The 27,198-nt window shown below is 45.7% G+C and overlaps 1 protein-coding gene across 1 annotated transcript in view; it reads left to right on the top strand.

Moving 5' to 3' along the window:
• The first annotated feature begins 2,168 nt into the window (after positions 1–2,168).
• Positions 2,169–27,198, top strand: part of LOC146808872 (phospholipase A2 inhibitor and Ly6/PLAUR domain-containing protein-like) — a 67,141-nt gene continuing 42,111 nt past the window's right edge. Inside the window, exons 1-2 of the mRNA XM_085615686.1 lie at positions 2,169–2,357; positions 26,573–26,692. Coding sequence (XP_085471812.1) covers positions 2,309–2,357; positions 26,573–26,692 — 169 coding nt within the window. The 5' untranslated portion in view covers positions 2,169–2,308. The remainder of the gene's footprint in view (positions 2,358–26,572; positions 26,693–27,198) is intronic.

Raw genomic sequence — 27,198 nt, 5'->3', positions numbered from 1 at the left:
TCACCCGATCAGACAAGTTATAGCAGAATGCTCTTAGCTCGTTTGAGAACTGGAAGTTTTTTCAGGATGTTAACTTTTCCTACCCAAAATGATTGGTCATTGCATGTAACGACTTGTCCGTGTGATGATTCTTCCACCCAATCAATCATTCACTCCGTTTTGTTCTGTAGATTTTACGAGTGGGGGTGGAAAAGATATTTACTACCTCTCCTTAAACTTTGGAACCTGAGACGATGCAGACCAGCATTATTTAAATTATTGACCTTGTCTGATTAAATGACTATTACTGCTGTGTCTAGGTACCTGAAATATGTGATTAGATGCAGATCCACCATGGTTTGATTGAAATCCTCATGAGTTTGTATGACTGTTGTTTTATCCTTGCACCCTTGGAGCAAGGGGTTTTGGTATTTACGAACTATGTATTGTATATAGATTTTTAAACATTAATTGTTACTGTTTTACTGGTTGTAATTACTCTATCTGCTTTTATAATTTTAATGTAAAATCGAATAAAGCTATCTTTGATTTGATTTAAGAAAGTGGTGTAGCCGCCATTTATATGAAAGGTCGGCATGGGGCACTTTCAGCAATAGGTCTAGCATTTGCGAGAGTTTGTTATTGTCATTTGAAATGACAAATGCCTTTTATATATGTTTTAAACACCAAAACATAAATAAAAAGCATTGTCATTTACAATGCCAATTGCTCAACTCTAGTAAATGCGAGACCTGTTGCATTGCAAATGCTTGTTTTAAGCGGCAGGCCTCGCTGATTCCTACAGGTAACTGCAGCACAGCAGGTAAACCCTGAAGAAGGCTAGTTGAGTCATTCCATGGACAGGACTAGTGCTGGCAACAGGGGGCCGAACTGTTTGTCATCCGACGGTATTTGGCTATCTGAAAATGATCCGGCCAACACTACGTGGGAAACAAAACCCTACAGATCCGACTACATCGATAGGACCAGACACTCACAGGAACTGTACACTTTGCTGCTTACTCATCAGCCCTGAAGAGGATGAAACATGCTGGCTTTCTCAAATTGGCTACAATTGAATGGCTTTCTGGTGCGAAGCAAGAACAAATGATGTTTGCATTACAAATTATCTTATTGATTGTTGTACGTGTTCTTATGTATTTAGAGTGCTGGGTAATAACTCAGTTAAAAATAATTATATACAGCCAATTTACATCAAATATATTGCTGTCTCGAAGTACGACATCCGTCTCTTTACCTTATCATTAGAGCCCTGAGTACATGCATTTACCTCCAATCCGTGTATTCATGGCAATCAGACAAATAGCAGTAAGGGGCGGCTCCTCCAGGTGGGCGGAGGAGAGTCGCCCCACTGCTTTCTCCCAGTGCGTGAAGCAGAAACATAAAACGGTATTATAAATACCATTTTATGTTTCTGCTTCTCACACTGCGAGAAAGCAGAAGGGTTTGGTTGGCGGTTTCTGCTCTAGTGCAGGGGAGGAGTGGCTTGCCCACTTCTAAGGGCGCTGACTGTTTGGTCAGCCCTCTGAGTCCGACCAAACCAGTCATGCGCACTCTGCCTTTTATCCATGTAGGCTTCATGCAGCCTACATGGAGAAAATGGCCTCCCCATAGACGCCTGGCTGGTCGGCGTCCCGACCAATCACAATGCAGCTATTGCAGCATTGCAAGTGGCTCATGGGAGGGAGGGAGGCTGCATGCTTCCTGTTCAGGAGAGGAGCAGAGACGATGCGGACAGGGAAATTTAACTTTTTGTTTTTTTTATTTCAATTTTAAATTAAATTCCCCCCCCCCCCCACGCGACCCCCCCAGCTCCCTCATCCCTGAATCATGCCGGCTGTGACTGCTAGGAGTCATCAAAACCTGCGCTGTTTACTGACTGTGGAACATATTTACAGGGGCATTGCGCTGGCAGAGCGTCACTTTTAAGGACGCTCCGGTGCCACACTGCCCTGCTCCAGATGTACAAATTGACGTTAAGCCACTTTGTATGTCTAAACGTTGCTTTGTAAATATCCTCCCCTTTCACGCAGGTATGTGAGTGAAAGGGGCGTGCAACGAGTGTAGCCGTGAGTATTCCACAGCAACGCCCATTTCAGCCCTCCCTTAGATTACAATCACAATCTTTAGTGTATGTTTCAAACTTCCCAGAGCGAAAGGCTTTCAGTTTTCACCCCTCCCTTCTGTGCACATTCAGCTTGAAAGGTGTCTTACAAATCCACACCCACTGACCACGAGGTGCCCTTCAGAACGCGAGTACAACTTTATCTAGAAAACTGCCAGTGATCAGGCTACCAACCTCCACATCATGGCTGCTCTCCTTGCTGTCTGCCTGCTGGCTGCCCTTGTGTCTGAAGGTGAGTTCCTTCTCCCCTTGCCGTGTTCTGTTGTACTTTAGTATGCTGTGCACAGGGGGTATTTTATAATGTCTTATAGTTTTTGTAGAGAATGGCAAAGTATGGTTGGGTAGTGTAAGGGATAGTGTGGCATGGTATGGATGGGTCCAGAATGAGATGGACTGTGCTACCATGAAGAGTGAGTAGTGAAAATATTTACAATTGTTTTTGCCCATATATTGTGAGTCAAATAAGTAAGGAGTTTCTTTGGACTATAGATAAAGGCGGTGTTTATTAATATGAAAACTACTGAGTTCAAGTCATTAAACTTTTTGCACAGAACCCTAAAAACCATTCAGTTTTTAATAAGAAGTCCAAGAACCCTAAAGGTGACATCAGGTGTGATTTAAAGTTTATTCTGGTGGCAGCGAGTAGTAATGGGTGGACTGACTGAGAGTGGACACATGGTCTCTCCTTCGCGATCCCCTTGCTCACCACATCTAGATACTGATTCAGCGGTGTGCACACAACGATCTGGTGACACAGATATCTATTGGCAATGTCTCCATGTCCCTCTGCATTACAGCTGTTATGGGCAATAGCTGCTTCTTCAGCTGAATTTCAATAAATCTAACCCCCTTGATATTTTAGAGAAATGCCTTTCTCTGGCTGGAAACTACATTTGAAACCTTAAGTAGTAGATGTGGAAAAGAAACTGTATAGAAGAATTTTCAAAACAGGATGACAGGTGATATCGGGGAATCTTCAAGAATCGCTTTGGTCTTGCTGCTGCCCACATTGAGTTGGAGCCAATTCAGGGCCATCCAAAAGCTAAACTCCACATCACCAGCTCCCCTGACCATCTCATTGGTCTGCCCGTCCATCATCTTTAGATGAATCTGAGGACTGTAGCATATGAATGGTGGCACCAACAGAAGAGTCACAGAGATCTTCCAAGGGGGCAAGAGAGGAGACCCCAGAGCATCTTGTAGTTACCACTCGTGAAAGTAGATCTTAATCTTCAAGCCTCACTGGTTGTGGTCCACACACGAGGACAGAGGAGAAGCACAAATGCACGAGGGATCCTCCTGCCTGACCTGAGGTGGATGAAAGAAGGGTGTCAAGGTCTGCGGTACTCCACGCCACTGATTTGATGTATCTTTTTATATCCTATTTATTTTGAAAAACACATTTTGCTTTGTAAAATTTAACTAAAAGTGGGGTTATGTATTCCTCATCTATCCTAAATATTTAAAAATGCTCTCCCTGTCTTCATGAATCAGGGCGTTTGCCTGCTCTTCCTGCAATATCTTTTTATGGGAGGGTGAAAAAGATAAACTCAGCTCTACAAGATTTTTGCTAAAACCGCATAAGGCTCCCCTTTAATAGTGAATTTGGAGGGAATATAACAGCGAGCAAATATCAATCTCCAGTGAATGTTCCGTCTCAAAGCCATAACTTACAAATTTTACTTGGGAAGAAAGAATGTTTGCTAGCTTCATTGGTTTATTTGTAACTACATACATTGTATTATAGCTTTTTTATCAATAACGCTCAAACATTTTACACAATATTGGCGACCAATAGCACAAATAACTTTGATAACTCTTACAAAATTGGGTTGTTTGCTTCAAAATTGCAAATACTCTTTTATCACAATCATAACTTTTTAAAAAGTTTCATATTTTTAGCAACTAATTCACAACTTTTAAAAACTTTTCAGAAATACTTTCTATATATTGCAAAATAGTTTCTATCATTTGTTATCAATGACTGTCATACACACTAAACGAGAAAGTTCATGCCTTTTGTAGATACCATTTAGGAGCATAATATGAAAGAAGCCGAAATATGTACATTTTTCAAGTTTATCTGAAAACTTAATCCAATCTTTGTGACACTTTGTGAGATCCGATGAATTTTAATTCTTGCAATGATGTGCACATTTGTGACAAACAGTGTGAATGCAAATATTTCATTTTGGTCTGCCTTTAGTAAAATCACTCCTTAATTAAAAAAAAATGCACTGTAATGTAGTTGATCTGACGAGTGACTGACTCTGCCTACCCCACTGGCTGTTTTTAGGTGGCTAACCATCTTAGAATCTGTAAAGTCCATTCTATCTCAGGTGATGCCTCCTGAATACCTGAATAAGTACCCAGATCAAACTGTACAACAACTAGGAAATGGCACAGAGCAGCGCCGCCAGCCAACCTGCTGCGCCGAGCTGCGTCATTTCAAAATCGCAGGGATGCACCATATTAACAAGAATACCTGTGCTGACCTCCTGTGCATGGATGATTGTGTTTGTGCGGGAAGGGACACCTTCCTGCACATAAACAATCATTAATGACAATTTACTCCTTCTATGTGTTAAGAGCAAAAAACTACGATAAGTATTTTTCCTCATTTTGCCATTCTAACGCCTCCTTTTGAATAGCGTTAGTTTTTGGCGCTGCCTCAGATTTACACATCCTTGTAAATCTGGGGCAGTGTCAAAAGTCATTGGGGCATATTATCAAGCGAGTTTTTGCCACTTTAGCGGCACTTTTTGGCGGTAAAGCGGCGATCTTTTTATCGCACTATCATCAAGCATGTAATCCTGCTATAGCAGCCGGGTTGGTAACGCATCCCATGCCAGCGATAGACATCGCTAATAAGATGCAAAGTAGGCGTTCTTTACAATAACTTCATTAAAAAGTCGCAAACACAAATTTGCTGTATTATCAACGAGGCCCCGGACCCGCGAAGCGATGAGAAAAGTCCTGATAACCGCGGTTATCGCAGGAAATTAACACCTGATTTAAAGTTGGCTTAACCGTCTCTTCAATGGGAGGTGGATTGATAGGCTAAGTGCACAATGGCGTACCAGCAAGCATTTTATTATCGCAGGATTTCACACGCAATCGCATGTTTGCACCGCTATTGCTGGATTTTACATCGCCTCTGAGCAATGCTTTGACAATACGCTGCTAACACGGCGAGACAATCCAGCGATATGCGACGATAACAAAAAACCCGCTACTTGCGATAATTATCGCAGATTGTGGGTAATATGCCCCCATGAGTGTTGTGTGGGTATGCCCACAGCAACACCCAGGGGCTTATTTACAAGCTCCTTGCAACACTTTTGCGTCATTTTTAACATGGGAAAAGTGACGTACGGGTGGTGCAAGAGGCTTGTAAAACTGCCCCCCATTGTATACTCCTTTGATGCAGAACACTGCGTCAAAGGGTACGATGTTCACAACGTGATGTTAAGCCACACAAGGTGGCTTAGCAGCATGTTGTAAATATGGAGCAGGGCACTGCGCCACCGGAGCGTCGCAAAAGTTACATTCCGGTGGAGCTTTTATTTTGAAATAATGATGATAGTTTGGAAGAACACGTTCATGCAAAACAGGTGACCCGGCCTGCCCCAGTGAGGCCATCAGCAAAGGCCACCATGCTGCCAATTTTCCTTTTTATGAGGAAAAAGTAGAGAACTTCACAACGAACAGAGAAATTAGAAGGAGTGAATTCATTTCCAAGGTCGTGTCAGTTTTCCATGGCTCTGTGCGCTCGCTTCTCCTCTAGGCGCCTTTGTGCGCTCGCTTCTCCTCTACGCGCCTTTGTGCGCTCGCATTTCTTTTAGGCGCCTGCCCTCGGCGCGCGTCATTGTGCAAACACAAAGGCACGTGTGCGGTGCTGAGGACTCTGTCTTGTTTCCACTCACCCGATGCCAGTTTCCAACCCCTAATCTTCCAGGCTTATCTGATCTGCGTGTCTGTCCCTACCACACGAAAGACTCCGAAGGTCAGAGACACAGGACTGTGGGCGCCAGGTTCACAAAACTTTCTAGCTTGTAAGACTTACACGCACAAAAATATTTTTCAAAAAGAACACAATCACGTGTTAGATCCACAAAAGTTGGTTTCCTACTCACAAAAAGGATTTACTGACAAAGATTTCATACAGACAGGAGTGGTGAGTCAGGGAGCAGGTGTTCTATGGAGTAAATGACTGGAACGTGTAGTGTCACACAATTATTCATTTGTTTGAGGACACAAACTCCTCTTCGAGCCGTTAACCCATGAAATATTTGTAAATATACTCCTAACACAGTAGACCCCTTTCTAGGGAGGGGAAGCGACCAGAACACTCAAAACTGGTGGGGGCGTGTGGGAAACAGATCAGTTTTTGTGCTCGGTGGTGGATGCTGGGTTTGATCCAAGCCTCTTGGACTGTTGTGTCATAAAGAGTTTTTGGTGGCTTTACTGCGTGGGCTTTGCGTAATAAGGGCCCTATTTACGAGACTCTAACCCAGCGTGGTGCCGCAAGTCATTTTGCTGCGCAGTGCTGCGTTAGTTTCAAAGCAGTGGGATGCAACATATTTACAACAATATTTCGCATCTCTGTGCTTGTCCCTGCACTGGTGCACAAACTGCTGCCATGCACCGACGCAGGCACCCGTGCACCATGGTGCTTGGTTGCCTGTGTCGTGGGAGACTGTTTTTGTGCAGCAGCTTCCTGCACAAAAACAATCAACTGTGGTGATTTCCTCTTCCAATGCGTGCTGTAGAACGCAGCACGAAGTGGAAGAGGAAAAAAATGAGGAGAAATGAAAAGATTTCTCTTCGTTGCACCTCCCTACGCCACCCCTGTGGTGACGTAGTATTCTGACGCATTTCCAGGTTTACGATTGCTCATAAATCTGGAAATGCCTCAGTGGACATGGGTGTTGCGTGACAACACCCACAGCAACACACTTCACTCCCCTAACACGCAAAGTGTTGCATGAAAAGGAGCAATATTTACAGGTGAGGAAATTTAAATACGGCCCCATCTTTGCTTGTAACACCATTACGCTTTTGCCCTCACTCAGGCACCTCCAACCTTCATAGCGTTTCTCTGACATTCTATACTTCTGCGCATATTACACGACCTTTCCTGTTTCCCTGAGCTATGTCCATTCTGAGACCCAGCTCGAAGCAACTAATCCCCGAGATAACCATCTATTGACCCTTGGTGACCGTTCTCGGCCTCTGCAGTTGTTTTACGAATCACCATCGTCAACACACAAACACATGACAGTCGTAAATTAATTTAACCAAGGAATGGCTATGCCACCTGACCTATAGGGTCGGGTAGAGAACTCGACCTTAGGGAAGGAATTTCTATTACCCATTATCCTGTATCTTGTACAAAGAATGTTTTCTTGTGGATGACTTGTATTTTTATTGCACATTGAGGGGGTTGTTGCTTTAGGGGATTCAAGCGCTACAAAAGACTGTGAGCCACGGTTTGAAGTGGCAGTCTCCTGAGAACCTACCACTGATGTGCTTCTAGGACAACTGTACCTAGCTGCAGCTAATAAATTGAAGTTCCTATGCTAGACAGAGTGTTCCTTGTCTCTGTAATTTGGAAGGCAAACTCAGAAGATTTCAGGCGTAGCCTGCGCCGCTGGGCTTAATCAGCCCGGTTCTTCAATTTGGTGCCCTCTGTGAGGCCGCTTCAGAGGTCGTGGGTCCAGCCCGAGGATCGTGAGGAACCCCGGAAGGAAATTCCGGAGGACGCGCACCACGTGATCGACCCCTGCATGTCGTAAGTGGACCGAAGCTTTTTTACCATGTGGCTTCTCCCTTCCAACGGCTGCAAAGACCTGCTGCCCTGACAGCGGCCACGCTTTGGCTCCCTTGGTAATTGGTATCGCGAGACATCAGACGGACCTCTGTCGGCGTACGGAAACATCTGGTTAAGTTAAGTATAGTGGCCACTCCTTTGTCTTTGTTTTGTCTTTGTTCGACTTTTGCAAAAGCCGAAACCGAGGGGTGAGTGCAGTTTTTTTTGTACTATAAAGTGACTAAATGACCCCTTGAAGTTTGTAAAGAAACTATTTTGGTAACGATGCCTGGTTTCAGTAAGTTTGGAAGATGGTTTTATTGTAATCGCGATAGGGCTTCCCGACTGGAGGACTCTTGTCCAATTCCTCCGGCCGGAACTCCCACTTATGAAGTATACTCTAAACATGGTATTGGCCCCATAGCTTTTAATGAGGCACGGGTTCGCTATACTAGGAAAGATGGCGTTTTACGATGGCCGCAGAACGGCAGTTTTGAGCTCAATATTTTAGATAATTTGGAGAACACTTTGTTTAAGCTATGTTTGACTCTTTCCGCTTATGGCGTAAGGAGGCTAAACAGAAAGAAATAAAGCAAGCTAAAAGAGATAGGAGGGATATGTCTATTTTACAAGCTGCGCAACAGTTTAGAAATAATGAAACCGATCACGCGATTGAGGTCTCAGATAGGCAACATCGTATGGCGGTAGATAAATGTTATCCAGTGTTGCCAACTTCCCCTACGGAGAAAAATGTGGACCCTGAGAAGGATCCTTTAATGTCCCATCTGTTGAGATTACCCCCGCCCTATGCGCAGGGAGCTAATGCACCTTTTGGATTACCGCCTGCCCCCGGAGCGCATGCACCTTTATTATTAGCACCTGCCCCGCCTGTTCCGCCTGTTGTCCCATCTGTTGCTCCTCAATTGGTTCCTGCACCCCCACCACAGCCTTCGCCTGTATTACCGAGCTCTCCCTTACCTTCAGCTCCCTTCATAATGTTACTCCCTCTTCTGCCCTGCCTAATATTCTGTCTCCTGTCCTAATGACGAATTCTCCCTCCGCCCGGAGGCGAATGGTTGATACCGTTTCTGGCCTTTTGTCCCCCCTTTTTGGGACATTTCAAATGACCCCTGATCCTCCTCGTAGACAAACTCGTAGTCAGCTCCCAGGTCCGGAGGAACGGGAAGTGCTAGATCTTCAAGCCCGGAGGTGGATCACGAATGGCCCCCAGTATAGTGTGCAAGACATTATGGTCACCTTTCGGCAGTGGGAGGCACCAACGCAGAGATATGTTTTTGATACTATGTGTAACATTTTAAGTCAAGAGTGGGAGGAAATGGGATTGGGACGAGCCCCTCAGGGCCTGCTCGATGTACAGGCCGAGTTTGATAAAGGACTGATTGTGGGCGCAGAGGTTGAGGACGCGGTAGGAACGCTTGTCACTTTTAGAATGATGCTCGCCTGCCGGTCCTTGCCAAAACGCGATTCCTCCGTCAGGCGAAGATTAAAACACTATCCCATGAGAGAGGTTCCCCCTGTGTGGAGAGAGGAGGTTGCAGCTCAGGGTGCTAATCCTCTTATACCTGCTCACTTTCAACGTGTGTGGGTACACGTTCCTTGGAAACGATCTGAGGTATTGGCCCTTAAGCAGTCCTTACCGGACCCTCGTAAGAATCCTGCTGGGTACTACAAAGAGTTGTCCCAAACTATCGATGCATGTATTATGAATTTGACCGATATAGACATGCTAATGGGTAATGTGGTTCCACAGCCGTTATGGGCTAGGATTCGGAAGGAGGACCATGTCGAGGAACTGGGGGGTGATTGGAATGCCATACTCGCCGCGGACAGACTCCAAGTGGGTGGTGCCAAACCTGAGGCTCTAATTACAGAACTCCCAGCTAGGATCATTGCCTTGCTTAAAACTATGATGCCCCCTCTGCGAGTTAATTGGGATAAGTTAGCAGCTTGTAAGCAGAAAGCGGATGAAAGCGTCTCTGATTTCTTCACTCGTTTCGAGGAGACGTTCATCGATCATAGTGGTCAGGATATGAGCACTGAAGGTGGCCAACGACTGTTTGTAGACAAATTTGTGTCAACTTTGGTTCCGGAAATATCTAATAAATTAAAGAATTCTGAAAGTGCGTGGGCGGTCTCCTCTTCGGCCCAGATATTGGCTGCTGCTCAGTATTATGAAAATAGGGATAAAGAGGAAAGAGAGAAACTCGATAAAAAGACCAAAGAGCTGAAAACAAAAGTTCTTTTGCAACAAGCTTATCCTCCTCGCCCTGCCCGACGTGAATATCAGCCGTCTCCACAATTCCAGAGACAGTTGCAGAAGTCTGGGCCTTTCGTTCCCCGACCTCCACTAGGCCAAAATCAATGCGCCTACAGTAAAGAAGAAGGCCATTTAAAATATAATTTCCCAGTTTTGTTGCAGCGCACGAGCAGTATTCCCGCATCACGAGGCCAGGGTGGTTATCAGTCAGCACCAAGAGGCAGAGGACGAGGTACGCCGCCGAATAACCAACGTTCCATGCCCCCTGGAAATTCCACGAATTATTTTGATCAGCAAAATGTTCAGTCTACCAACTATTACAACAGTGATTACTATACTGAGGATGAGAGTCAGAATTCCCAACCTAGCTAGGACAGCCATGGACAAAGTAAGGGAGTAGTATCAGTTCCAGTGGACCAAAGCGGGCCTTATGTTGATGTGGAAGCACTAGGTGTTACAGAGCCATTCCTATTAGACACTGGTGCAACAAAGAGCTCTATGATTCACTCTAAACTCCCTGGGGCACCTTTGTCTGGCTGTACAAATGTTTCTGTAGGTTTTTCTGGCGCCCCAGTTCATAACCCCGTTTCATGCCATTTGCCCATTTCAATAGGTCCTTACAAATTGGAGGCCCCGCTCCTTTTAACAACTGGTTGTGGTGAAAATTTGTTGGGCTTGGATTTATTGAAGAGATTGTATGCAACATTACACTGTTCCACTTCTGGTATACGTCTTACCTTTGGTAAGAGATTGACCTCACCGATGTACTTGTCTAAAGATCAGCTTCCCCCTGAATTACGATCTCTTCCAGCCACCCTCTGGGCCACCGGCCCCAATGATGTGGGCCTCCTACGGATTCCTCCCTACATTGTAACACTCAAGCCTAATACAAATTCCCTTGCATTACACAGTAAAAAATTTCCAGTGACCGCGAAAAAGCTCTTTTGAATATAGTTCATGATTTGGTACAAAACGATGTGGTCGAAGAGACTAGGGGAAATGTATGCAATATCCCTGTTCTGCCTGTTTTTAAACGAACCAACCCTTCCCAGCCACCTGTCTATCGTTTTGTGATTGATCTCAGAGAGGTTAACAAGATTGTGGTACCTCAATTCCCTGTTGTCCCGGATATTAATGCCCTATTGACAATGATACCAGCCTCAGCTTCCTGGTTTTCCATCATTGACCTAAAAAATGAATGCTTTCTTCAGCATTCCCATTGCTGAGGAAAGTAGGGATATTTTTGGCTTCTCCTTAGCAGGCCGAAGCTTCCGGTTCAAGCGAGCTCCTCAAGGCTATTGCGAGAGCCCCTCCATTTATAGTCAAGCATTAAAATCACAGCTCGATACTTTGTGTTTACTACCAGGTGCCACTCTCATTCAATACGTGGATGACCTGTTGGTTGCAGCAGGTTCTGAAGACACTTGTAAAAAGGCTACCATTTCACTGTTACGCCACTTATCTGACCATAACCACAAGGTTTCACCATCAAAATTGCAATAGTGCTGCCAAGAGGTGACCCACCTAGGTCATCTCTTGTCAAAGGAGGGACGGCAATTGACCCCAGAACGTATCCAAGCAATTGCCCAAATGCCTATTCCATGTACGCAAAAAGAGGTGCGTGCCTTCTTAGGTATTACCTCTTATTGTAGACAATGGATCCCCAATTTTTCCCTTCTGGCAAAGCCCTTGTTGGCACTTACTCTTAAAGATACACCGCACCCGCTTCCATGGACTGCGGAATGTCAGAAAAGTTTCAAAGATTTACGCACTGCCTTGTGCTCTGCCCCTGTGTTAGGTACTCCTGATTACAGCAAGCCTTTCACACTCTATGTTCATGAGAAAGAAGGTTGCGCATTATCAGTTTTAACGCAACGTCCCTGTGCCTATTTTTCGGCCACGTTAGATCCAGTGGCCAAGGCATTACCTAGCTGTTTGAGGGCCACAGCAGCAGCGGCAGTTTCCATTCGCCAGTCTGCTGGATTGGTATTAGATAATACCCTTATTGTCATGGTACCGCATGCAGTAGACACCCTCCTAAATAGAACAAAGACCCAACACCTCACGAGTGCACGCCTTTCGGGGTACGAATTGACGCTCTTGGCTAGCCACATACACATTAAGCGATGTAATACCTTGAACCCGGCAACATTGCTGCCAATTCCAGTAGAAAATAACACTCAGGAGCAACACGACTGCTTCCTCCGCACGGAGTAAGAGACAAGAGGCAGAGTTGATTTAAAGGATACTCCATTCCCGGAACCGGATGGGACCTTATGGGTGGACGGTTCTTGTTTTAAGCTTCCCAATGGTGAAACGACCTCAGCCTATGCAGTCACTACCTTATACACTGTTGTAGAAACAGCACGTAGTATACATAACTCAGCCCAGGCAGCTGAATTGATAGCACTGACTAGAGCTTGTGTGTTGGCTGAAGGAAAAAGGGTGAATGTGTATACTGATAGTCAGTATACGCATTTTGGTCATTTAATGTTGGTTATATTTTAAAAATTGTTGTTTTATTCCGCATACCCGCACCATAAAAATAAAAGCTCACTAACCTGCTGCTTAGAGCAGGGCTTCTTCCTTCACTACATCACTGAGCGCCATCTTGGATTGGTCTGGATCCAATTTGCTGGGCGCCATTTTGGGGTGCGCGCGTCAGTGCTCTCTGAAGGTGGGCATAAAAACAGACCAATGCAAGCGCGCATTTGACTCGACACTACGCGCTAAGGAGTTGACTGCCTCGGAGGCTTTCGCTGGCCTTCTGGGCTTGAATTTTCGCTGATAACAACTGTTGCTGCTAAAATAATATTGCTGCTATTTTTGCTGCTAATTTTATTGCTACTGCTATCGCCGACCGGATTTCGGTCATTTAATGTTGGTTATATTTTAAAAATTGTTGTTTTATTCCGCATACCCGCACTATAAAAACAAAAGCTCACTAACCTGCTGCTTAGAGCGGGGCTTCTTCCTTCACTACATCACTGAGCGCCATCTTGGATTGGTCTGGATCCAATTTGCTGGGCGCCATTTTGGGGTGCGCGCGTCAGTGCTCTCTGAAGGTGGGCATAAAAACAGGCCAATGCAAGCGCGCAGTTGACTCGACACTACACGCTAAGGAGTAGACTGCCTCGGAGGCTTTCGCTGGCCTTCTGGGCTTGAATTTTCGCTGATAACAACTGTTGCTGCTAAAATATTATTGCTGCTATTTTTGCTGCTAATTTTATTGCTACTGCTATCGCCGACCGGATTTCGGTCATTTAATGTTGGTTATATTTTAAAAATTGTTGTTTTATTCCGCATACCCGCACTATAAAAACAAAAGCTCACTAACCTGCTGCTTAGAGCGGGGCTTCTTCCTTCACTACATCACTGAGCGCCATCTTGCATTGGTCTGGATCCAATTTCCTGGGCGCCATTTTGGGGTGCGCGCGTCAGTGCTCTCTGAAGGTGGGCATAAAAACAGGCCAATGCAAGCGCGCAGCGCGCGCGCGCAGTGGGCGCGCCGGTGGAGCGCCGGAGGCGCGCTAGAGGCAAGCCCGTCTGCGCCCGTCCACGTCCCGGACGAGTCCCGGATAACGGATGAACACCATGTCACCAATAAGGTACGCCAGGTTTATTTTAGAAAAGAGTTGCTACACATTGGTGGGAAAGCAGACAGCGGGACCGTTGCTGATACCGCCCAGGACACTGCTACGGTCCTGGGGTGGAGAGTAGGGAGCCCGCACCCTAATATGTTTGGCCACCTTAATTGTGGGCTAATAAATAGTAGGTCGTTAGTAAAACACTATTCTGAAATAGCGCTCTTAATTGACGACATGAAGCTGGATGCCCTGTTTCTCACAGAGACCTGGACCAGAGCAGATTCAGCTGTGGAGATAGGCCTTGCCTGTCCAGATGGTTTCAAAATTATACATATACCTAGGGGGGAGGGCATAGGAGGAGGGGTAGGGGTGATTTTTAGGGAGGACCTCAATCTCACTCAGCTGCATGTAGACAAACTAGAGGGAATTGAACTGATGGGCTTCGCGCTTCAGGAAGCTAGAGGTCATCTCCTCTCAGGCCTGCTGTGTTATCGTCCTCCGGGGAAAAATACTGCACAACAGCCCCTTTTAAACACCATCACCAACTTATCCCTATCTCACTCCAACATGGTCATCCTGGGAGATTTTAATTGGTGGGAGAATGCTAGTTCAAAAAATCAGCTGAGAGATCTGACAGACACCTGCCAAACTCTCGGTCTACAACAACTAGTTACCTCCCCGACTCACCAGGGAGGACATATCCTCGACCTTTTATTTGCAAATGAATCAAGGGTGGAACTCCTAAATATCTTCCCTCAAATATGGACGGACCACTACCTACTACATTTTACAGTACGGTCAGCTTTTCCCACCGCCCAATTAAACACCGCTGTGCAGTACCGGAAAGGGAGAAACTGGTCCAAATTAGCAAGGACAGGCGCTCTCCTGCAAATGCCCCCGGTGAGCCGTTTTCAGAGCTCTTGCACAGTGGAGCATAATTATAACACCTACCAGAAGTACGTCATAGATGCATTAGATGAAGTGATCCCCATAAAAAACTCCAAATTAGAAATAAAATATCAGCGCCTTGGTACACAGAAGATTTGAGGCAACTTAGACTACAATGTAAGAAGGCTGAAAGAACATGGAGGAAGAGCTATCTGGATAGGGATAGGGCCACCTTTAAGATAATATTGAGGAGGTACAAGTCGTGCATCTTGGAAAGCAAGGCTAATTTCTATGCTCAATCCATCTTGCAAGCCCCAAACAGAATTACGGAGCTTTTTAGAATCGCTAGAACCATCTCTGCTCCATCCTGCTTGGAGAAAAGAGTCGAAGCTTCACAAAAGCTGTGCGACGAGATCGCCACTCATTTTAAAGACAAAGTGGCCAAGATTGTTGACTGCTTTAAGGACAATGACGTGACGAACCAGAATCCTGACAAAAAGACATCTAAGGGGACCCTGGACTACCAACACTCTTTGTTCTTTTTCCTCATTATGTCGGCCCCTATTTTCGACTCTTTGGTCAGTGGCATCTCCTCCGGCTCACCCCTTGACCCTTTGCCCCAGAAAGTGTGGAAGACCTACGGTCATCTCACCTTTCCCTGGTTGCGTCAGATCTGCAACCAATCGCTGGAAGTAGGGTCGGTTCCAGAAAGCTGGAAGCAGGCTGTGGGATCCCCTCTTATTAAGAAGCCCTCTCTAGACCCAACTAATCCGGCTAACTTTCGGCCCATCTCCCTCCTTCCCTTCCCAATCAAGATCTTGGAAAGGGTCGTGAGTAGATCTCTATCGGAATTTCTGGAAGAGTATCACTTACTAGACAGGGACCAGTTTGGTTTTCGCCCTGGTCAGGGGACGGAGTCGGCCCTGGTCACGATGATGGACAACATCCGAATGCGGGCCGACACCGGGAGTACTGCGGTTTTAGTGCTCCTGGATATGTCAGCCGCATTTGACACGGTGAGTCACCCCATCTTGTTGGCAAGACTGGAGGATTTGGGTGTAAAGGGTCGAGCGCTACAGTGGCTTCACTCTTATCTGACAGGGAGACAGCAGGTGGTGATACTGGGGTCGTTTACCTCTGAGAAATCCCACGTAGCCTATGGAGTACCACAGGGTTCCAGCATCAGCCCCATTCTCTTTAATATTTACCTGCAACCATTATTTGCAATTATCAAGGCGTTTGGGGTTGAGCTGGTAAACTACGCAGATGACACACAACTGGTATTTTCGATGGAAGGAAAACAGGAGGTGTCTCTGGAGCAATTTCAAAACTGCATGAGCCTGACAACAGATTGGCTACGGCGCAACTCCCTGCAGTTTAATGGAGATAAGACCGAGGTGTTGTTTTACTCACCGCTAAATCAGACTCACCGTCTGCAGTTGGAGTTTAGGCTTGCTCCAGATGAGGCCCCACTGGTTCCAGCAAATACCATTCGTAATCTTGGCGTCTTGTTCGACAATAATCTGCAATTGAACTCGCAGGCGAACAAGACAGCCAGTGTGTGTTTCGGACTATTACGAGTACTCCGCAGGATTCTTCCATTCTTGCCAGGGGATATGCACGCTCTGATTGTAAGGAGCACAGTACTCAGCAGAATGGATTACTGTAACTCTCTGTATCTGGGTGCCCCCCAGTATATTTTGCTGGGATTACAGAGAGTACAGTCGGCTGCAGCAAAGCTGGCGCTAAACCGCGGACGCGACGCCTCTTCCACTCAGGCGCTGGGTGAGCTCCACTGGCTGCCAGTCAGAGAAAGGATCCTTTTTAAATCTCTTTGCCTGATCTACAAAGCAGCTCACGGGAGAGGCCCGATTCCCCTGCAGGAGAGATTTTCACGCTATCTCCCCCCGAGACAGCTGCGTTCCTCCAACGCCAATTTGCTGTCACAACCCAGATTCAAACGTGTCAGGTTGGGGGGGAGGGCATTTAGTGTGGCAGGTGCTCGGCTGTGGAACGAGCTCCCTCCGAGGATCAGACAGCTTGACTCCCCAACGGAATTCAGAAAGAGTCTCAAGACCTGGCTCTTTCCAGCAGCCTGATTGCCTCCACCGCTGCCTATTCCTCTCAGCTTAATTTCATCAATGTTTTGTCAAAGCGCCAGGATACCCATAGGGTGATAGTGCGCTATATAAGACCATATACAATACAATACAATACAGTATGCGTTTGGAGTGGCCCATAGTTTCGGCCGCCTGTGGAAGGAAAGAGGGTTTCTCATATCCCATGGCACTAAGATACAGCATGGCCAATTGGTAAATGACCTCCTTGAATCACTCACCTTGCCCACTCAGATAGCGATTGTGAAGTGTAGTGCACATAAGAAGATCACTGATGATGTAGGTCAAGGAAATGCTTTCGCAGACCACATAGCGAAAGAGACAGCTAGAGACACTACAAGCCGCATGTATGTTGCGGGCTCTGCTAGATGGGTTGCACAAGGAGGGATGTGTGAGAATACTGTGGACAGTGTGAAAATGATCCAGGCAGAGGCCACAGAGAAAGAATTGAGTACGTGGAAAGAAAGTATCGGAAGATTGGATGTGACAGGGTGCTGGACAGACTTGTCAGAACATCAACGCTGGTTGTTACCAGATGCTTATGTACTCCCAGTAGTTACCATGGCACATGGTCCAGCTCATATTAGCGCTAAAGGTATATGCAAGCTTCTGGCTCTGGTATGGAAGAATGTGGGGATCCCTAAATGTGCAGACAATCTGGTTAAGCATTGTATTGCATGCTTAATGCATAACCCGGGAAAGGGAACACCAACACCAGCAGGACACTTTGCTGCCCCAACTTACCCTTTTGAGGTTTTACAATTAGATCACATCCCCATTGAACGATGTAACAATCTGAAGTATGCTCTTGTTGCGGTATGTGCCTTCTCCCGATGGGTAGAGGCCTATCCCCTGAAAGATAATACTGCTCTATCCACGGCATAGGTCCTTTTGAAGGAGTTTCTGCCAAGATTTGGGTTACCGAGAATTATTTGGAGTGACAACGGAAGTGAATTTGTGGGTCAGATCATGCAGAAAGTATGTGTAGGCCTTGGCATTAAGCAAAAGTTCCACGCAGCAAACCATCCTCAGTCAGCAGGTTTGGTGGAATGCTATAATGGCACCCTTGAGCTTAAACTGGCGAAAATAAAAGCCAGCACGGGTCTTGCCTGGCCCGATGCTTTGCCCTTGGCTCTCTTATCCACCAGAACAACCACCCATTCCCGTATGGGGCTTTGTCCTTATGAGGTTGTCTTTGGACGCCCTGCAAATGTTTGGGGAGTCCCAAGGCCAAAGAAATACTCAGAGATTGAACATCCATTGTTGATTGACTATTTGCATGACCTAACCACTAAGTTACGTGTCCTTCACCAACAGGTACAAGATACTTTGCTCCAGGTTTCAACGGATCCTGGTCACACCATACAGCCGGGAGACTGGGTCTGCGTTAAAAACTTCCAGAGGTCAAAGAACTTGGAACCTCGCTGGAGAGAACCTCGTCAGGTACTACTGACGACGCGTACTGCAGTAAAGGTGGTCGGCAAAAAGAACTGGGTACATGGGGTACATTGCAAGAAAGTGCCCCTACCATTGCCTTATGATCAATGGGTTCATACACGAATTAGCGACTCTGAAACCGGAAGAATACCAAGATTTGGACTATTCAGCGATGCACGCCTAGACTTTGCCAGAGCAGGACAAGACGACGACGAGGTCCTCCAGACAGCTATATCACCGGCAGTGAAATTGGACACTACTAAACCACATCTCCTTTTCCAAGAGCAAACTGTACCTGGTTTCCGGAGGTATGATTTGAGGCCCAGACTGAACAAAATACCTCAATAGTGCTCCATTGACTTTGTCTTTATCCCGATTTCCACATGATTGCAGGGCCGTGATCGTAAGTCTCAGAATTGTGACCCAAGATGTGGCTCTAGGCCTGTGGGACTTGTAGGAAAGTATAAAAGAACTACAGACAATCACAGCTGAGTGAAGCAACCTCCCGTCACGGGCAATATTTAGAGCTGGAAATGACTGTTAACAAGGGAATGGACAAAATACAAGCAATGAGCATGAAGCATTGTAAATTATTGCATAATCGTTTTGTAGTGGCTTTAATAATATTGATTTTGATGTGTATTATATTGTCTTGTATAGGATGGGGACTACACGTAATTTTTACCAGCTTACTCCCAAAGTTACCGTTGAAACGCATACACATGTCACTCTACCCCCTCATGTTGAGTCAAGAAGGAGTGAATTCCACAACAACACATTTGTTTCCATGCTACACCAACATCAATTGGCCACTAATGCGACGAACTGTTGGGTTTGTGGTCTTCTGCCAAGTTCAGTGAATACTGGAATGCCATACATTACCCTTCCCTTTTCATTTAATGGCTCTTGTAGTGCATGGTGGGAATTGAGCGCCAGTTGGGTATTTTCTGGAGATAGGGATACTCGAGAAGTAAGGAGCTTGGGGGTACATCTATACCATTTATGTTGGCGGGACAGAAAAAGGATATATGGGATGGATAGTGAAAAATCAGAATATGCTGACTGCCAAACCAAATCTACGGATTTGTATTTTCTGCCCTCTAATAGAACCTCTCGAAAAGGACAAACTTTTCTAGTGGTACCTGGACAAGCACCATTCTGTATTAGGAAAGGAGGGTTAGAATATAAAGGTACAAGCAAATGCCAACATATTGTGACCTTGAATGGGACAGATTGGCCTCGCATGGTTCCCGCACATAATACATACTTCGTGTGTGGAAATAAGGCTTACACTTCTCTACCTGGTGATTGGAGAGGCACTTGTTATATCGCTTGGTTGTTGCCCCCTACATATATAGCAGATGCCAAACATCATTTACAGAAAAGAAGGGTGATGTCTGATCAGGATACGTCAGGACAAGGAGTCGGGGATGTCCTGAGAGGAGTCCTTCCATTCTGGGGCCCAATAGCCAACAGTAGAGACATAAGACAACTAATTTGAGTTGTAGAAGCCACTGTCAATGAAACAGCTGGAGCTTTGAGTAACATCACTGCAGAACTCGCTGCTGACCGCCTTGTCACGCTTCAGAACAGGATGGTATTAGATATCATCCTTGCTGACCGTGGGGGCGTATGCAGATTGATCGGATCTAGCTGTTGCATTTTTATTCCAGACAACGCCCCTACAGTATACCAAGCCATCTCTAAGCTACATAAGATCGCTGAGTCCGTTCACAAGGATGAAGGGAATTGGTCTTTGCTGGGATGGTTTGGGGAACTACTGTCTACATGGGGATGGAAGATTCTTACCTTTGTCGGAGCGACTTTGGCTATTCTCTTCTCTTGTTGCCTTTGCCTACAATGTGGTCCAGCTATACGCGGGCTCTGCTCCGGATTTGGAACACAGGGTGGTGTGTTCCAAATCCGGTATCACAGAAAGCAGCAAACGCCAAGATAATGCTGCAACAACAGCTTGTAGATTTCATGGCTATTGAAGTCGATTCAGATTAACAACAGCCTCTGGGTTCTTTTCTTGAGTAATGGCAAAAGGAGGGTCTGAGGAAATTTAAATACGGCCCCATCTTTGCTTGTAACACCATTACGCTGTTGCCCTCACTCAGGCACCTCCAACCTTCATAGCATTTCTCTGACATTCTATACTTCTGCGCATATTACACGACCTTTCCTGTTTCCCTGAGCTATGTCCATTCTGAGACCCGGCTCGAAGCAACTAATCCCCGAGATAACCATCTATTGACCCTTGGTGACCGTTCTCGGCCTCTGCAGTTGTTTTACGAATCACCATCTCCAACACGCAAACACATGACAGTCGTAAATTAATTTAACCAAGGAATGGCTATGCCACCTGACCTATAGGGTCGGGTAGAGAACACGACCTTAGGGAAGGAATTTCTATTACCCATTATCCTGTATCTTGTACAAAGAATGTTTTCTTGTGGATGATTTGTATTTTTATTGCACATTGAGGGGGTTGTTGCTTTAGGGGATTCAAGCGCTACAAAAGACTGTGAGCCACGGATTGAAATGGCAGTCTTCTGAGAACCTACCACTGATGTACTTCTAGGACAACTGTACCTAGCTGCAGCTAATAAATTGAAGTTCCTATGCCAGACAGAGTGTTCTGTGTCTCTGTAATTTGGAAGGCGAACTCAGAAGATTTCAGGCGTAACCTGCGCCGCTGGGCTTAATCAGCCCGGTTCTTCACAGGCACACGTAAAACCACGCATGGTTGCTTTATGTGTGCTTGTAAATCTCACACAGCAGGTTGCGCAGCCGGAGCGTCACGCAACATGGTGCACGGGCAGAGAACAGGCTTGTAAATAAGCCCCCAAGCTGCAGTAGCAGACGTACCTGTATTGCAACGATTGTTAGTATGGTGATTTTTTTTTACTTTCAGTGTGGTGTGGGCCAGTTAGGGTTTTTTGATGCAGTCAAAAGCCCAGTGCAGGGCCGACTAATTATTAGATGAAGGCGTAAGGCTGAGCGCCATCAGCTGTTAGCTTTTAAACGATTATGGCGTTTGTTTGAAGTAACATGTTCCAACAAGTCATAAAACGAGAAAGTAAAGAAAAGTCTGCATTGCAATAGTGACACATCTATATTATTACTCTGCACAGCCCTAACGCAGGTTTTCTCGTCATTAGACTGCTCTTTGATTTACGAGGATTTAATAAGTTTCATCTACTTCCCAGGGGCCTATTCAGATAGGGAAATATACACGTGTACATTTACCACTACCAGGCACACCTGGTTGGTTGCCGGGTGTAACTACGATAGTTTTTCTATTCACTATAGCCAAGCGTCAGTCTACACCTAAATGCAGCCTTACAAGTCTCCGCCCACAAATCAGAGTGGAGTTTTATAGGACAGAATTGACAAGCGTAATGTTACTACTAGTACCTTTGCAAAGGTAGGTGGAAAGCTTTGCCAACCATGGCGGCAAACTCCCTATTTGAGAGTATAGGGAAAACTGGAAATGAAAACTGTCAAGACCAAACTGATTTAATCCGCACAAATCGTTTAAAGGGAGATTGGAACTCGAGGGAGCAGCTTCAGAGAGAGTGGATTGATTTGCCACTTTGGATTGTAACTCTGTCTGCTTCCATGTCATGGACGCCCCATGTTAGTAAGGCGCTGATGCAGCAGAAAGAGACAGTGGGGACCATTTTCAAAGACCATGGAGCCTCCCATAGTAAACAAAGCACCAGCTCTTCAGAGTTATGAAGCGAAGGCACTCGGCTCTGCTCTCCGCGGGGCGGAGCTTTGGGGCTTTTCCAACCTTGACGGATTTATTCGATCTGAAAGCAATGTCTGCATTGTACCCTCCCTGCCATCGGTCTGTCCCACCCTCTGACATTGGACGTGGGCGTTAAGAGGGTGGAGGTAAATGTCATTTGCGCCCGTTGCTGTTTGGGAGGGGCCTATGGTCCACACCTGAGTTAGTCCATTAGGTCAATGCACCTGAGGAGGTTATTGAACTAGATCACTATCAGTGGCTTGACTCTAGCTTAGCTGACTGATGGGAGATAACATCTGTGGGCCTGATCCCCTCAAAAGAACTTCTGAAAAAGCTCTACTGGGCAAAAACACTATCTGATGAAGTCCACAAAGCAGCTAATAAGACTTTGTCAGGCGAGTTTCCTGACCTTAAAACTGTTTGTGCCTTTGCGCAGCTTTGTAACACCCTTTTAGTGCCGTTGGATAGAAAACCTTATTTCCAATTTACAGTGGGCACTTTACTACAGAAATCATTTACCTCTAAATGGCTGGCCTCTGAAGTGGCGGCTTGCCTTGTGTGCAACCCTTTGTAGGAAACTGTACTCCATGGTTTTTTTGTTTACCCTGCTCGTGCCCGTGCACGCTCCTTCTGGCTTTCGCCCCTTTGCAGACAGCTGGGTAGGAGAAGTTATAGCACTGCTCTTGGCATACTTAGATCTGATTGCCAGCCATTATATGCTTGTGTGGTTGCCAAATTCTTGGGCGCTGTGTGGTTGGTTTGTAGAAAGGTTCACTCTTCCCATACGTGACATGTCTGTTTTTATATTTACCCTATGTATTCGCTTTTCAAATGTGAATGATTTTTTTTTTTAAATAACCATTTGACGGATTTTTACATGCAATTTGTACGAATTGTTGTTTTATGCATTTTTTATTTTTACTGGTATTATTCATGTTTTACGTAACCATTTTTGTATTACATTTGCATGTACTTTTCTGGCTATAGTTATAAAGTTATAAAGCAGTTGAAAGATAGAAGTCCTTTGTTCTTACCTAACCTGTTTGGATTCTATGGAACAAGCAAGCCATGTAGCAGGTCAAGATGCATGGTGGAGAGGATAAACTTATTGAGGGGATGGGATCTGGATCAACAGAGATGGGATCCGGGCCTGCCACCAGGCAGAGGCTTTGTTACCTGTACCTCTTTCACCGACCTCCACTCATCCTCTTTTAAGAACCACCAGACAGTGTGCCTCCACCCCAATGCATTCACATAGGGGCATATTACGATGCAGCTCATAAAGGCACCGACATACAGTGGAAGCCTTTACAGCCGCATCGTAATGGCCCATTTGGTTTCCTTTCTGACCGCCTCATTACAATGGAGGCGGTCGGAAAGGAAACAGGCCGGTCATTCCGGCTGGCTTCCAATGGGCTCGGAGAGACCGTCCACCATTCCGAATCCTGCCTGTAATCGAAGAACCGCCCTTGAGATTACGATGACGGTTTCCGACATGGTTTTCATGCTGGACACCATGTTAGAATGCATCTTCGGTTCCCCCAGCAGGACCCCTTTGGGTGCACGGCCTCTGGTGTGAGGCTGAGGAGGCACCTGGGTGCTACCCTGTTGATCCCTGCACCTTGTGGCAGGCACCTTGAGGTACATGCCACTGGATTCAGGGATAAACCGCACTTCCCAATTTTACAAAGGGAGCATGCATTACAGCCGGATTATGGACGGAATGCATGCTCCCATAGTGAAATGTAGGAATGCAACCAGTGTTTGGTCGCATCCTAATGAGGCGGGCAGGACCGCCGACCTGGTGTCACTCAGTCTCATGACAGAAGCAGCGTCAGGCTTAAGTGATTCCACCCGACATCGTAATGACCCCCATATTTTGTGATCTCCTGACACTTGACCTCCTTCTCCACTTCACTAGGATGTTGTGGGGCAAACCATGTAGTTCCTGTTATGTTTTGTCCCTTGCCTATCGGTGTTGGTTGCTCGGTTTCTGGGAATTTAACTGGGCTCAGGCCGGGACTGACGTTTTTTAGGGCTTGCCTGACCCAGCGCATGCGCTGGTCTGGCGAGACTTTTTGTGAGGGCTCAGAAAAGTGCTACCACTGTAGCCTGGAGCTACAGTGCATGTGCGCACCTCAGTTTTGAGGCCGCTTTGATGTTTGATCGCGAACGCGATCACTTTCACTTTCGCGGTCGTACGGCCGCTTTGATGTTCTCCGTGAGCCATTTTTTTTTCCAGTTTATTACTTCTATGTAGTAATGGTAGCACCCGTGCGCCGCTATTACTACAGAGCAGTAATAAACAGAAACAACCACTGGCATAGCCAATAGGTCTCGCTTTTGGGACCTTTTAAGTATTTAGTTATGCAACTGTTGCAAGGCTAAACACTTATAAGGTCTCAAAAGCGAGACCTATTGGCTATGCCAATGCTTGTTTCCTTTGGAGGATGTTTTTTGGTGCAGAAGGACACTGCTGACACCTCAGACCCTTTATCCAGATTCCCAGGTAATTACAGTAGGCGGTGGAAGGGGAGGGCTTCATGGGACCCCAAGCTTTGGAACAGTCTTCCGCTAACTTTGAGAGGCTGCACTTATTTGTCCTCCTTTCAGAAACTGCTGAAGAAAGTGGTTGTTTGAGTAGTGGAATATGACCACACCTTAGCGCCAGGAATCCTCCTTGTGGGTAGCTGCTTGCACTATATTAGATCTTTTACTGCTACTTCTACTAATACTACTACTACTACTACTATTACTACTAATAATAATAATAATTATTATTATAATAATAATAAAGTGTCAGTTCAGGTCCTGTACAAACCCAAAACACTTGGCAAAGCATCATACCTCAATGAGGACCCGATGTGGAGCGCTGCAGGTCACTCTCCAAGGCTGGCACTGTACCATGAGCCCTAAGCAAGAGCCCTAAGCCAGGCCTACCAAGTGAGGTCCAATGCAGTGGGATCAGATTCGAGCCCTAAAGCAGGAACACGTTCTGGGTCCCATGTCACCCCCAAGGCAGGCCTGCAATGCTGGGTCCAGATCAAACTCAAATGTAAGCCCATTGTGTTGGGTTCAACTCTCACTCCCAGACAAGGCCAGGGCGACCCACAATAGACCAGAATCAATGGAAGGACTCAGGCAACAAGCTTCAGGTAAAGATTAATGAGAATTAATGGGAACACTGAGTTCCAGATCCAAACCGAAGGTAGGACTAAGGGCTTGTGTGGGAAGGAGGCACCTTCATTAGCATGTAGGTCAAGATCAACAAAAAAATACAGTACAAACCTTTTTAATTTTTGGGGGGAGTTTTATTTATTTTTGAAGATGAGAATTATGCAAAAAATGCATTGGACACTTAGCTCAGATAGATCACCAGATTGTAAGAAGCAATACAAATGCTCCCACAAAAAAGGTCCATACTTTAAAATATTAATTATCCAAATACATTATTAGAAGGCTTTAGGTGTCCTTGAAGAAGGGATGGCACCTACCCGACAATCATTTCAATAAAACCCTGATGTGGAGTAATTGGGGGCTTGAGCCTGATACAACAGTTTGCACTGTAATGTTAGAGGAATAACAACCAACAACCATGATAGTCAACAGCTGTTCTGAAGCTTTAAAACAGGTAACCAGCTTATGGTCTTCAATGTTCTTCAACAGGGATAGTCAATGCACATTTGACACTGAGGTCCCTTGGTGCCCACCTTGACTCATTAACTTGTATTATCGACAAAAAGATGAAGCTCACCGGGGTTATAGCTGGCTGCAGCACTTCCTTTGAACCATACAATCCGGCGTGGGGTGTTCCTGGGATAACAGGAAGTGACATCCAGCATTGTTCATGGGGACAGGTCATTAGCTAGCCCACCTAACCCTAACTGAATCAGACACATGGAGGCAATACATTTTTAACAATGAACTGCAAAAGAACAAAAATTAGCTTAATAGGTTATATATTAGTGGATATCCCTAGATATGGCAATTGAAGAACGCCTATAAGGCGATCATAACCTCCTAATTCACCAACTACTTTCCCAAGTCTCCCCACCATGGTTTAGGTGGCCGGAAGGTTGTAATTATTATACCTGACACCACCAGCGCTAAAGCTGCCCTGGTCCCAGCCACTGCGTAATCCCAGAGTAGTGGACCTTTTTCATCTTCAAATCCCAGTCCACAAGCGGGCACATATCTGGGAAGAGCTTTCTCTGTTACATCTGCCCCCTAATGAAATACCAGATTCAGGCAAACCATACATTGTGGCAGTACCCCATCCCACGGCTGCTGCCCCGCAACTTTTCAATAACGTCTTGATCCTTTTTTGGGCTCAACAGAACCATGATGAGTTGTAGAGCTTTACAAATCTAAAAAAAAGTAAACACTCGAATAGTGGAAGGCCCTTGATCCATCACAGCATGATGGCCCTTGGAGATGGAGTCCCTCTGGTCAGTGCCCCTCAGAAATTCAAATTGATTGAGGATAACATTAATATCATTCAAAGAAGCAGTAGGGATGAGGGAACACTGGGTGCCATACATAACACTTTGTCCATCTGTTTTTTCTTTCAGGAAAAGCGATCTCGTGCCAAGTGTGCCGCAATAGGACCGGTCTGTCTTGTGCGGGGAATGTGACAGCATGTGGCTCTCCGTATGATACCTGCATTGGTCACTATGCTAGAACCACAGAGGGTAAGTCCATGGTACCAGTGCTTGATAGAGTCCAGCCAGTGCAGCCCTCAATCTACGAAGCACAACACTTCATCCATGTAAATATCCCCATTATGAGTCCTAAGGTCAACTATACAGATGAAGTCCCACAAATGATTTCCATATATTCTGCAATATTGCTGAGGAGACACCAAATTATGTATCAGTCTCTGAAGAAAATCCAGAGACAACCTTGCTATGCAGAGACTAAAAAACACATTCCTGCTATTAGGTGGAACCAGGGGCCATAATGTAACACAACTTAGCAACACTTTTCAGAGTGTAACATAAAATAACATGAAAAAAACACCACAAAATACGAGTCAACACTACATACAGATTGTTGAAATATGACATACCCTAGATAAAACATTACAAAGTATAGAAACACAATCACATGCCAAGATGGAGCAGTTTATCACAAGGTGGGAGAGCAGAGAGGTGACAGGCATTTGCAGTCTCTCACCGAAATTCACTTTCAATGGAAG

Source organism: Triturus cristatus, chromosome 7 (assembly GCF_964204655.1).
Source record: "Triturus cristatus chromosome 7, aTriCri1.1, whole genome shotgun sequence".
In the NCBI taxonomy this organism is placed as follows: Eukaryota; Metazoa; Chordata; class Amphibia; order Caudata; family Salamandridae; genus Triturus; species Triturus cristatus.
This window is presented reverse-complemented; position numbering and strand designations above follow the sequence as displayed.